At 41.9% G+C, this 14633-nt stretch overlaps 1 protein-coding gene across 1 annotated transcript in view; it reads left to right on the top strand.

Moving 5' to 3' along the window:
- The window catches only part of LOC115095960 (VPS10 domain-containing receptor SorCS1-like), a 1120107-nt gene that overhangs the window by 447279 nt on the left and 658195 nt on the right, over positions 1-14633 (top strand). Inside the window, 1 exon segment of the mRNA XM_029610345.1 lies at positions 6718-6817. Coding sequence (XP_029466205.1) covers positions 6718-6817 — 100 coding nt within the window.

The raw sequence follows: 14633 nt of genomic DNA, 5'->3' as shown, positions 1-14633 counted from the left end.
TTATCACAGAAGCCTGTGTGTGTCAGTGAGAGGCAAGGCCTCAGTGTAGGCTGACTCAGACCTCCAGGTTCACTCACTGCTACACATGCTGTGCCCAGGTTTGGCCCCAGCAGTTCCTCCCACTCCAAGAGCAACAAGGAAAGGGGTAGAAGGAAGGGAAGGGAACGTGAAGGCCTATGGAGACTAAGGGAGGAAGAATAGCATATTAAAGACTACAGGGGTGGGAGAATTGAGCAAGCGAAGGCCCAGGCACAAAAAAATCTACTTTTGCCACTCAGTAGTTGAATATTGGGTTAGAAGTCATGAACGGACAGGATCGAATGTGATAGGCTTGGAAATGAGCAACAAGACTGGAACTCCTGAAACTCAATTGGGGAGCTTTTCTTTAGCTAAGTAATCATATGCTTGGTTTAAAACCAAAAAAGGTCATGTGTTTGGACTGCGAGAGCCATGCTTGGGAATTTACATGGTAGCACTTTATGATACTTCAGGGAATGTAAAACTCTCAGAGACAGCTTTTATCAGGAAGCAGAGTACATATGATGGGAAATGGTAAGCAGGGCAGGTCATTGGTTGTTTGAATTTTGCTTCACAAGCTTCTGGTCCATATTAGGTGCTACAACCCAAGAAAGAGATCTAGGTGTCATAGTGGATAACACATTGAAATCGTCGGCTCAGTGTACTGCGGCAGTCAAAAAAGCAAACAGAATGTTGGGAATTATTAGAAAAGGAATGATGAATAAAACGGAAAATGTCATAATGCCTCTATATCGCTCCATGGTGAGACCGCACCTTGAATACTGTGTACAATTCTGGTCGCCGCATCTTAAAAAAGATATAATTGCAATGGAGAAGGTACAGAGAAGGGCTACCAAAATGATAAGGGGAATGGAACAACTCCCCTATGAGGAAAGACGAAAGAGGTTAGGACTTTTCAGCTTGGAGAAGAGACGACTGAGGGGGGATATGATAGAGGTATTTAAAATCATGAGAGGTCTAGAACGGGTAGATGTGAATCGGTTATTTACTCTTTCAGATAGTAGAAAGACTAGGGGGCACTCCATGAAGTTAGCATGGGGCACATTTAAAACTAATCGGAGAAAGTTCTTTTTTACTCAACGCACAATTAAACTCTGGAATTTGTTGCCAGAGAATGTGGTTAGTGCAGTTAGTATAGCTGTGTTTAAAAAAGGATTGGATAAGTTCTTGGAGGAGAAGTCCATTACCTGCTATTAAGTTCACTTAGAGAATAGCCACTGCCATTAGCAATGGTTACATGGAATAGACTTAGTTTTTGGGTACTTGCCGGGTTCTTATGGCCTGGATTGGCCACTGTTGGAAACAGGATGCTGGGCTTGATGGACTCTTGGTCTGACCCAGTATGGCATTTTCTTATGTTCTTATGTTCTTATGGTACAACATTTTCCTGTCATTTCTCATTTTAAAAAGAAATATTAGTTTTAATGTTTTGAATGAATTTAGAACTGTTGCAAAATGGTTTACATTTTACATTTATTAAAATTTATGAATCACCTAACACTTAAAAGGTCTAGGCAATGAACAAAAGAACAGTCATAAAATAAAGCATATATAAACATTCATAACAAAAATACATTCAAAGTAGAATCATGAAATCAAATCAAATAATAAATAATGCATTCAAATAAAAAATACATCGTACATTCAAAATAATTTATTAAAATAAAATCATGAAATCAAATAAAAGTTACATACATTAAATTTAAAATCAAAATATAAAACATATGTAAATTAGAATAGACAGACAATGTCTATTCTAATTTACACGACGACGTGCAGATTCTAATCCCCATTACAGAATCTATTTCAAAAGCGCTCACCCATTGGAATAACTGCCTTATATCTATCACCAACCTCCTCAATAGACTAAACTTGGTCCTTAATGCCTCAAAGACGGAGCTCCTCCTCATCTCTTCAAACGATGAAAATATTCACCTATCATCCTCACACAACGCACTCATCACCCACAAGCATGTGAGAGATCTAGGGGTTCTGCTGGATAATAGACTAAACCTAAAGAAAATGGTCAACACCACATCCAAAGACTGCTTTTATAGACTCCAGGTTCTGAAACGACTCAAACCACTTCTTTTTTTCCAAGACTTTAGGACAGTCCTCCAAGCGCTACTATTTGCCAAGATAGACTACTGCAGTGCCCTTCTCCTCGGCCTCCCCAAATCGACCACCAAACCACTGCAGATGATACAAAATGCGGCAGCGAGATTACTAACCAACACCAGCCGTGGAGATCACATTTCACCCATCCTCAGAAAACTACATTGGTTACCAGTAAATTTTAGATTCCTTTACAAATCAATCACCCTAATACACAAATCTATCCATCATCAACTCCAACTCGACCTTGAAATCCCCTTCAAATTACACTCTTCCAACAGACCAATTAGAGATATTCACAAAGGCACGTTGAATTTCCCCCCTACCAAAGCCTCACGCCTTTCCTCGACAAAAGACAGAGCTTTTTCAATAGCAGGACCAGCTATATGGAACAACATTCCTTCAAGCCTCCGATTAGAACCTTGTCTAATTACGTTCAGAAAAAAACTCAAGACGTGGCTATTTCACCAAGCATTCGATGACCCTCCAGACAATCACTAATCATATTTTATCTCTCCTGGACATAGAGGATAGAGGTCCACTATCCTTTTGAACGAAGGACAATCACAGGTTAAAGCACTTTATGCTCTAACCTAAATTCCTTTTGTATTATGTTATTATTCCTCCTGCCTTTCTTTCTTCCAGCTTTAAGCTTCCCAAGTTTTTTACTCCTTGTTAAATGTAACTTTGCCTTATTCACCTCTCTTGTTAATTACTATTTTATTTATTGCTTCAGTTATACCCTTGTTCTATGTAAACCGATCCGATATGGTTATTACTATGAAGGTCGTTATAAAAAAGTGTTAAATAAATAAATAAAATAAATAAAATGTGACACCAGTAATAGAAAAGCAATAAAAAAAATTGAAGTAAAAGAAAAGTGAAATGATATTAACAATAAGATAGGTTAAATAAATGGGTTTTGACCTGTTTTCTAAAATTCTTAATGGAATCAGACTGTCTAATATCTATTGGAAAAGAGTTCCAAATAAATGTCCCTGCAATAGAAAAAGCACACTCGCGAGTCATGTGAAGTTGTGCAACCTTGGGAGATGGTACCTCAAGAAGGCCACGTTGGGAGGAACGAAGGGCTCTTGTTGGTTGATAAAATTTCAATATGGCATTAGCCTGGTGACATGTTTGCTCTGTAAGTAGTTTTCAAATGAGCATTGTAACCTTATATTTGACTTGCTCATTAATAGAAAGCCAATGTAAATCAATTAGTGTTGATGTGATGGGTTCATTTCATCTTAAACCTGCCAACAAACATGCAGCTGATGATTGGGAGAGAGAGACCAGTATATAAGCTGTTACAAGAATGAATTATAGGAAATATGGAGGCTTGAAGAACTGTATGGAATTCAGGAGGATGCAGTAGCTTTTTAAACCTGCTAGTACATGAAGTCTGTAAAAATCTTGATAAATTACTTGTCTTATCTGGGGACGGAAGGAAAGCATATTATCAAAAATAACACCAAAGCTTATATTCCATGCTTTCAATTATCGCTGAAACCATACTTGTTCATTGCCATTATTCTGTTAAAGGAGCATGCAAAACGACAATGAAATGCTTGAGATGATTACACCATTTAATTTTAACTTTATGAAATTAGAAAGAGCCACCTGGGCTAGACTGTGAGGTTAACCACTGATTGACTGGGAGTGCTAAAGAGTTTCTCTAACCCTGGGGCTGATTCACAAAGAGAGTCTTAACAGTTATTGCACCTGATAAATATGTGAAACTGACTAAAGCCTTCATATGAGTGCTAAAACAGATAGTACATTATAAGTCTTGGTACAAGCTAATGTGACTAATGTAAATGCAACCTGCATAAATTAAACCATGCACTAATTAATGACCATGCACAAAGACCAAAGGTTCGTCATCTATTCCAGAATACCCCTAAGGCATTGATTGCTCACACTATACAAGTCATCTGCTAGAGGCATTTTTGGCTGCTGCAGCTGGAAATGCTATAACAACCAAGGATAAGAGATGGATAGAGAGGGGAAGGGTAGGAGAGACAGCCAAGGATCAGAGATGGAGAGAGAGGGGAAGGGGAAGAGAGACTGAAGAAAAGGAGATAAAGGAGAGGGAAAAAGAGGAAAGAGCAGAAGAGGAGGAGAGATGATAAGAAGGCAGACATACAATAGAGGAGATCAAGAAGGTGGCCACACCTCCGGAATTTCAGGCCCAGGACAACCTGTGGCAATGACATCTGTCTCCCTCTTGAATGCCAGTCCTGGCTGCACACCTTTCATTGGCAGTCAAGGGAAGGGCCTTGGTCGGAAGGAGGCACGACTGGACGTGGACTGGGAGGATGGAGGGTGTGGATAGCAAGTAGCATTGGGCCTGGAATATAGTCACCTGGTGCACAGCAGGTGTCAGGATTTTAAGAGCATGTGAAGAATGGGGAGATAGCAAGGTATAAGAGAGGAGAAGCAACCTCGTCTTCCTTGCATCTCTCCAAGTTTCACATCTTTCTCCTCTCACCCTCAATCACTCCCTGAGGGAAGGAGCCATGGGTAACAAAAATATCCTCCCCTAACATCCAAACCTGCTCCATAAAAATGAACACAGATTTTCTTCCAAAACACTTCCATTGACAAACCATATCACACCGTTACAAATTCTAGTCTATCCTTTAATGTCTTGAGTCCCAGGGATGTTTACAATACAAAAACTGCCAAAATGCTGTAAACATATACCAATGTTTGCCACCTAACTGGTCTGGTTTTCAGGATATCCATCTATCTCATGCATATTCATTGTGACAATCCTGAAAAACAGACCGGCCAGTGTGCCTCCAGGAGAAGGTTGGGAAACACTGACATACAAAATGTAAAAGCAATATATGATATATAATAAAAATCATATAAATACAATGAAAATACTAATGCAAAGCACGCTGTAAACCCACCCCCTCCTCAGAAAGGGAGCTGGATTGGAACTAAAATTCACTTTCCTCATTGCAGAATTTCCAAATGTTATCCATAGCACAAAAGGCAACAGGTGAGGCACATAACAGCATGAAATTACTTATTCTTCTTTTATGAGATTGAAAACATTGTGACATGCCAGTTGCCAGCAGTCAGACGGTGCAAAAGACAGTCCTTCGGTGCTGAAGCATCGCAGGACACCATTGGCTCCTCAGCTATGGGATGTAGTAGGTAGGCTCTTGCCATCCTTCAATTGATATCCAACTCCAAATTTCCATGTCTTATCCATGGTCCTGTGATACTTAAACATTACGCGCTTAACAATTAGCATATATGTGCACGAACAGCATGTACTCTTGTATATGCTATTTTACAGACCGTAAAGAAGGGTTCACGTGTAAATACATGTGAATAATAAAGGGGCCACCATTTCCGCGGGTAAGTCACTATTTTCTAAGAGACTTAACACGTGCAGATTTGGCAGCTCACTTGCTAAATTACACCTGCTTATTATCTGGCGTGATATTAAATGTCTTTATTGTGAAATACTGACAAGATCCTGGAATGCATTCAACATAATTAGCAAATCCTGACTGGTAAAAACTCACCACTCAAGTCCCTGACTGTGAAGAAACACACCTGGAAAGCGATAGCAGCAGAAGTCTGATAGCAGAGTAATACCTGTGACCTCCGACAGGAAGAAAAGTAGCACTGCACATGTGCAAAATAACTCACAAGTGATGCAACACGTGGCTAGGATTTTGGCTGACAGTTCTAGAAAATTGACTGGCAGGATTTAGGGCCACTAAATGTGTCTGTTCAGGGTTGCCCGGCTAAACTTTAATGCTGAAAATCAGCATTAAATGGCTAATTCTTAAGCCTACCCTTGAAGCCACCTCTTATTGGCACAACTAAATTTGGCTGCCTAGTGAGTTTAGGGTGGCTAATTTCTCTAGTCAGTGGGGGGGAAATTTTCGAAAAGCAGCAACGTATCCAGCAAATTCCCATGAGGCCAATTTTCAAAGCCATTTGCAAAGGTAACTCAAGACCTCCCTGACTCAACAGGTCTGGCTGAAAATTGTCCTTGGGGCAGATAAATATGGTGTGCAGGGTTCACAATGTGCAAACATTTAGCTGTACTATAAAGGGATGTTCCCCAGGGGCATCTTTAGGCTGGGCGAGTAAAACTGTGCTAATTTTCCAATGGAATCTACCCATGGGGTTTCTTTTTGAAGATGAGTTATAAAGCACTTGCAATCTCGCTATCTGTGCACCTGTATGGGCTATTCAAAATTCTCATGTTATCTTGGTGATTCCAGTTGAAAAGACTGTTTACCTTAAACCCGACTTTCCTGGTCAACAATTACAAAAAAAAAAAAAAAAATGTAATAAAGGCACATTTTGTAGAGAAAACACAAATCTCATGAAGGTCTAGTTTCCAAGCTCTTTACATCTTGCTCAGTCATAAAAGCAAAATGTCAAAATAGCAGTGAACTGAGCCAGAAGGGCTCCTGAAACTCAGGAAGATCACGCTGCTGGGTGAAAGCCACCCTGCACTGAAAAGCAGCACAGCCAGCTGCGTCTTCATTTGCCATTAAATACGAGTCTCACTTTGAATTGCAGGTCAACAGATTACGGAACCACCTATGAAAAGCTTAACGAGAAAGTTGGACAGAAGACTATCCTGAGCTATCTTTATGTCTGCCCTACAAACAAGCGCAAGGTAAAATAAAAAAAAAAATTATCTTCTTATTTACAATGTGGCTTCTGTTTTGGTTGACTAACCTTCCCTGTTCCTAAAGTCCATTACTGTGAAACAAGCATTTGTAATATGGATGTAGTAGGTGGATGCATGAGCTCCTGCCTGGCACATAAGTCATTTCTGGGCTGCTGGTGGTGGTGATGATGGTGGAGAGAAAAAGGCTCATTAAGATTTTAAAGATTTTACAAATGATGTGAGAGAGGTGGAATTATTACAGGTAAAATTGCATTCTAACTGCTCCCAGTAGTGATCTGCAGCCAACAGAACAGGTTGTGACAAAATATTGCAGGGCACTGCCTTGCAGCAGGCTGAAAGCTTTTTATTCATGCGTATACCCTGGAGAGGAAGGGTTTAGAAAGTGTTTGTTAGACTGGAGCCGCTGTGATGTTTTGGACGAGAATAATGGAGGCTGAGATAGAGCAAGGCTTTGAATTCTGGTACTTTCGGGGCTGCTGTGGGAAGCAGTACAAAACAAAAAAGAACCCTGACAAAATATAATTATTTACTTTTAGGTGAGGTACATTAGATATGGATTTGGGTTTGTTTGGTTTTTCTGTGATGTATGCTCAAAATTTTAAATAATTCATAGTTGGTACAATCTACGCTATAAAAAAAAAAACAAAACCCTCCTGGCTTTACTTCTAGGCCCAAATTTTGGCATAGGAAACATTGGAAACGGCCTCTGACACCATATTTTAAAGATATGGTGCCATCTGCTCTTGCTTCCGGCAAGGAGCTGGAAAAGAAACCAGCCGATTGTGATCTTCAGGTTGCACGCAAAGCACCAACAGAAAGGAAAATCAGCATGGCTCCTCCGACCCAGGCCAGTGTTTGCTGTCAGGCCCTGCAGCAGCCCTGCCCTCTTGTACAGGTTTCCTTGGTAACAGTAAGACTGTGAGGGAGGAGGCACGGGACTTCTTCCAGCTCACAGGCCCCAGGCTGACTCTTCTGTTCCTGCTACTGTGGGTGTCACCTGAAGATCTCCTTGTGCTGAAGGACTATGTGGGAAGCAGTGGCGTAGCTAGAACTGATTTTTTGGGTGGGCACAAGGTTAACGTGGGTGGGCTGTAGGCATGCAGGTCTGAGACCTACTCGTTGTATACTTATTGATAAATAATGCCATATACTGCACCCTACAAAGGCTTTCTCAGTAGTCTGCAACAGCTGATATACATTATGTGTGAAACTTCAAAACATTTTTCCTCAATTATTTCAAGCACTTACCAGCAATAAAAATTCCTTATTAATCTGTATTAATTTATTTTATATTTATTGCAGTTTATAAATGCACAAGTTTATCATGTAAAAAGCAAAGAAAACTAACATCAGATCCAATCAATCACGTAATAAAACATATCAATGTATTATTTTATGAATCCTCTTTGCAGAAAGGCAGAGATGATCATAACTACAATAAAATAGCATTAATTATCAGAACAGGTGCAGAGCTAGGACAATTCTCATTACAACCAACATGAAAAAAAAAAATTCAAATTCTGGTGTCACCTCAGCAAAAAAAATATCCCTCCATTGCTAAACATTTTGTACTACTGGAGTAACAGAACAAGCTGGACTACTACCGAGAAACTACAGACTAGCAGAAATACTGCACCTCAGACACACACACACACACACACACACAAAACAGAGACCGACCCTTACCTAATATAGAAAGAAGGAACTACAAATTAGGAACAGAAATATGCAGACAAAACTGAAATAGGAAGTTGAGACTCCAGACTGAACAGTGGAATATACTGAAGAAAGAACAAAATACAAAAATATAAAGAAATGCACATTCCCAAATGTGGCACATTCCAAGCACTAAAATCTCAAAATAATTGATTTTAACTTTGTATTTTTCTAATCAGTTGGTCCAAGTCTCATTTTTCTCACATTTCCTTTGTCAGTCATTTCCTAATTCCTTTTCAGAGCCTCTCTTCTCTTTCTGTTTCTTCTCCTACTGTCTTCTTCCCTTCTTCCCTCACATAAACAGTACATATACACACACACAAAGGCTCATGCTTTCTCTCACAGACTCTCTCACACACACAAGCTCTCCCTCCTCCCCCACACAAAGGCTCATGCTTTCTCTCACAGATTCCTTCACACACACAAGCCCTCACTCTCATATGCTTCCCCCCACCACACACACACACACACACACACACACATACCACTGCTCACCCTCACATTCTCTATCACAGTGCTGCTCAACCTAGTCCTTCAGGCACATCTACCCAAACCTCACTGGTTAGGTGTGCCCCAAGGACTGGATTGAGAAGCACTGCTCTACCATACACACATACACACACAAGCTCTCACTCTCACATGCTCTCCGACAAACACAAACACAAGCTCTCACATACCCCCAGACTCCCATTCTCACACATACAGATGCACACCCAGGCTACCATTCTTATACATAAATAGTTGTTCACCCAGGCTTCCATTCTCAAACACACACACACCCTGGCTCCCATTCTCACATACACACACATGCACACACATGCACACACACACACACACTCTGACTTCCATTCTCCCACATACATCCACTCAGGTTCCTATTCTCCCCCCCCCCCACACACACACACATTCTCAATCACACACCCAGGCTTACATTCTTATTCACATACACATATAGCCATGTTCCCATGCTCACTCTCGCATACTTGCACATACACAGGATTCCATTCTTATACACACCCAGGCTCCCATTCTCTCACACATACAACCAGGCTCCCATTCCCCCCCCCCACACACACACATCCAAGCTTCCATTCTCTCTCACACACACAAACATACCCAGGCTTCCATTTTTACATACACACCCAGACTCCCATTCTCTCTCACACACACCCAGGCTCCCATTCTAACTACATACACTCACACATTCAGGTTCCCATTCTCACCCACACACATCCAGGGCCTTTTGTTTAGGCACGGCCTTTTGTCTACTTCCACTACCACAGCAATGGGATTCCATGACAGCATTGCAGCTCCAGCCCTCTTCTTTGCTGTCGTGGGGATGGGATCCCATGATGGCCTCGCTTCTGAGAACCTCTTCTTCGCCACCACAAGGATGGGATCCCATGAAAGCACTGTAGCTCTGGTCTTCTTTTTTGCCCTTGTAGGGTTGGAATCCTGAAATGTCAATTCACCAACATTTCTCTTCTGCTATCAGATAGCCCTGGTTGGATGGACCTAAGTCCACAGGCAGGAAGAAGCCCTGGGGAGGATCCATGTCAGGGCATGGGGGAGCAGTGAATCCAAACAGGGGAACTACAGAGAACCCCTCTGCAACGCTGCCTCTGAGTGTTGATGGAATGCTGGAGTGACCTAAGAAGAGGAACAGAGAGGGGAGTTTGATTAGAATCTCCTCTGGGAGAAGAAAGGATAGGATTACCACTGTCAAGAAGAGGAATGAAAAGAGCTGGACAGTGACCTGGAAGTAAAGGAGGGATATGACTAATCCAGTCATATTTCCTGAGTACCTATCTTATACAAAGGGATCGTAACTTTCAAACCACCTGTCAGCGCACATTGGCATGTGTGCATTTGCACACGTCCATAGACACGGCGATTTTATAGCTTGCACACACATATGTGCACTTGTTATAAAATGGCATGGATGCAGGCACATATGCACCTAATTTTAAGTTGGTACACATTTAGGCGTGCAAATCCCACTTCTACCATGTCAGTAGGGGAATTTTAAACGGGGCGCACATCTACACCATTGCAAATTTCACCAGTTCATCCAGCAATTCGCCCAGTTGACAGCTATGTTCTCCAATCCCCCTTGCACTCCCCTCAGTTATCCCAGACCCTTTAAACCAGTCAGACATGGCCTTTTCTTTTTTAATAACACCTCCTCCATAGTGGAAGTAAACGTATGCAGCAGGGGACCTGGGTATGCACCGGGGCGTGTAAATAGATATGTGCATATCTCTTGGCCATGCCCTGCTCCACCCAGACCATGTCCCTTTTGACATTTTGTGAGATATGCGTGCAGCTGAGATACACGCACAGCAGCCCGACTTGTAAGCTCATCCCCCCACTTTGGCGCACGCCTGGCTTTTAAAATTCACCTTTAAGGAAATGGAGAAGAGTCTTTCCTGCAGCCTGCACAGAGACAGGAATTTAGAGTAGGGATCTCCACATGTTGTGGTATTTTGAAAGGAGTAGTGATAGATGAAAGTTCCATGGTTCTTTTAAGAACCAGCTTATTAGGAACTGCAGGAGGCATAGGATTAAGTTCCTTGATCCTATTTTACCACTCTTATTAGACTGTTTCTGTTAAACAGCAGTTAAAGCCATTTTGTTAGTTGCCAAGATTCTCGTTGGATGGTAGCAGAGTTGGTCAAGAAGAGAATATTGGGGTAGATTTTTAAAAAGAAAGCGCGCACACATGGACACGTGCATGTTATAAAATTCCAGTCGGTGCGCGCAAGGGGGGGGGGGTATAATTTAGCAAATTTGCGTGGCGACGCATCGTTGGGCTTGCCCAGTTCCCTCCCAGTCCTCTCCAATTAAGAAGGGGACTGGGAGGGAACTTTCCTACCCTTTACCCTAACCTCTCTTCCTCTTCCCCTATCCTACCCAGCCCTTATCCCTATCCTAACACCCCCCCCCCCCATTTTTTTAACTTACGTTTTGCTTCTGCAGTTGCGCGTGCCGGCAGGGTGCCGGCACGCGATCCCCCGGCACAGTGGCAAATGGCCGCTGTACCGGGTGCCTCTAGCCCCGCTCCGCCCCGCCCGACTGCCGAGGCCTGGCTCTTGTATGCATAACAGGAGTTACGCGCATGGGCCAATAAATATCTAGCCTATTGTTTGTATTTGTAAATGTAATGGCATTTAGCCACTTAAGTTAAATGTTCCCTCTGTGGGAGTATTTTCATTTAAGATGTTTATTTTGAATAAATACCTTTCCTTGGAACACCAGCTTTGTGTGGAGTATGGTGACAGGGCATTAAATAACTTGACTCTCAGAGTACACAACAGTAGAGCCCCAAAGCTCATCTTCCCCGTGAGGGATCCCCCTCTAATTTCCCCCCAGAGGACAGTGGAGGAGGAGGGCATTACATATTGTTTTAAAAAACAATTCTACTAATAAAGTTGTGAATTTGAAGAATTGTGATACTGTCCTTAGGTGGTTAGTGTCTTTGCTTCACTTCTCAAGCACTGATAGCATGGTCATCAGCTATTGGTCCTTCAAATTCCGAGCCATCTGAAGGAGTATAATGCCATTTTAGAGTTTCTGCCCATTGACTTCAATTTCATCAGTTCGGATTGCAACGACTGCCTGCCACAAAAGCTCAGAAAACTGTAAATGGCCAGAACAGACGCGAGACCAAGTTTGATGAACTCAGAGGAAGTTTAAGGGTTTGCTAAATGAATTCATTAAACAAATACATAAATAAAAACAACATTAATTTGATGCCAAATCTTTGAACTGGTGAATCTGGATTGGAGTTTGACCAAATTTTAAAAAATTGGAGGAATCTGCTGCTGGCGGATTCACCATGGAATTCCATGCGCTGGTGAAATGCATGGTGATTCTAGTTCAAATTTGGTCAAACTTCCCCAGATTTGATGGGAAAATCCAAATATTTTATCAAACTTCAACCAGCCTGAAATTTAGCTGGGTGGAATTTGACCTTGGATTTTAAGCACATCTAATAATTCTAGCAGCATCAAGGTGAGCACATATTTAATTGGCACTTCAGATGTAAAATAAATATGCTACATTAATTAAAAATCAACAGCAAAAGGTATAGACTTTTTTTTTAGCTGATCTTTCTACAAAGTTTAGTAAATTTTCAAAGGGGTTACATGTGGAAAATGAGCGTATATGCAAGTAAGTAGCATGTATTTGCTTACATGCTATTTTTTATAAACATCGAAAGTGTGCACTTATTTTCAGTTTCAAGCGCACATTTACAGGTGCAAAAAAGGAGCAGTTCAGGGGCATTCTGGGGCAGGCTCAAAAGGTACTCATGAAAGTTGCTATTTTTATAAGAGATTTATGTGACTACATTAACCAGCATATTTGTGCACTTTTACACCTGCTAATTAGCTAGTGCAAGTGAAATCAGACTTCTCTGTTCTCTGCTATTTTTGGGTGGGAGGTCTGGGTGATCTGGGGGGAACTCAGGATGAAGTACTAGAAGGTCTAGGTGAACTGGAGACGAACTGGGTAAACTGGCAGAGCTAACGGCAAACTGGTGATATCAAGTACGCATGTATATTTTAAAATATACCTGCTTATGCATGTATATCAGGGCTTTCATGCATACATATTAAATTTTTTTTGCACATAAAATATATGCACATGTGTTTATAAAATAAAGTACATGCTTTTCACTGAATTGCAAATATTTGTGCATACCAAAACATGTACGTGCACTTTCAGAGCAAAACTGTGCAGCTACTGCTGCACAGTTTTATAAAATACTTGGTAAATCTCCGCACACCCACTTAGGCAAATCCAGTCTGGCAGCCCTGGTGCAGCCTTGGATCAGAAAGATCTCCAGGTTGGACAGCATTATCGTGGTGTAGCAGGAAGTGATCCTGTAGGAAGGACCTGCTCTCCAGGTGATGCATTTGTCCTCTCGCAGCAAGGACAAGTCTCCCAGGCTATTGCCCAGGAGGGAAGGGTTAGGTCGGCCTTCATAGTTGGTGATTCGATTATTAGAAATGTAGATTGATGGACGTGAGGACCGCCTGATAACTTGCCTGACTGGTGTGAAGGTGGTGGATCTCACGTATCACCTAGCTAGGATTTTGAGCAGTGCTGGGGAGGACCCGGCTGTCGTGGTACATGTGGGCATCAAAAACATAGGAAAATGTGGGAGGGAGGTTCTGAAAGCCAAATTTAGGATTTTAGGTAGAAAGCTTAAATCCAGAACCTCTAGGGTAGCATTCTCTGAAATGCTTCCTGTTCCATGCGCAGGTCCCCAGAAGCAGGAAGAGCCCCAGAGTCTCAATGCATGAATGAGACGATGGTGCAGGGAAGAGGGATTCAGTTTTGTAAGGAAATGGGCAACCCTTTGCGGAAGGGGAAAACTTTTCCAAAAGGACAGGCTCCACCTTATCTAGAGTGGAACCAGGCTGCTGACACTAACTTTTAAAAAGGAGATAGAGCAGCTTTTAAACTAGAAGAAGGGGAAAAGCCAACAGTCAGCAGTGCATGATTCGGAGAGAGGTATTTTCAAAGGATACTAATGAAATAGGAGAGTTAGGGCATCCCAACAGAGAGGTTCCAATAAAAGCAAAAGTAATCCATGTGCCTATAAGTACAGATTCAAATAAACTAAAGGATTCCAAGTTATCATTATCAACTGAAAAGCAGGTTGTTAATACAAACAAAAAATACACTTTGAAATGTCTGTATGCCAATGCCAGAAGTCTAAGAAGTAAGATGGGAGAGTTAGAGTGTAAAGCAGAGAATGAAGAGATACACATAGGGGTAGATTTTAAAAGGTTGTGCGTGGGCGTAAATGTACGCGCGCTACCCGGCAAACGCACATATACACCCAATTTTATAATGCGCGCGCAAGTTATAAAATCCGGTGCTGGCGCACGCAAAGAGGTGCAAATTGTGCACCTTGTATGCGCCGAGCCATGCTGCCTTCCCCCGTTCCCTCCCAGGCAGCTCTGAAATCAAAGCGGCCTGAGAGGGAACTTCCCTTCCCCCTAACCTTTCCCCCCCTAGCCTAACCCCCCTGACCTTTATTTTACCTTTTTCGCCTGCCTCTGGGAAGTTGCAA

Source organism: Rhinatrema bivittatum, chromosome 7 (assembly GCF_901001135.1).
Source record: "Rhinatrema bivittatum chromosome 7, aRhiBiv1.1, whole genome shotgun sequence".
Taxonomy (NCBI): Eukaryota; Metazoa; Chordata; class Amphibia; order Gymnophiona; family Rhinatrematidae; genus Rhinatrema; species Rhinatrema bivittatum.
This window is presented reverse-complemented; position numbering and strand designations above follow the sequence as displayed.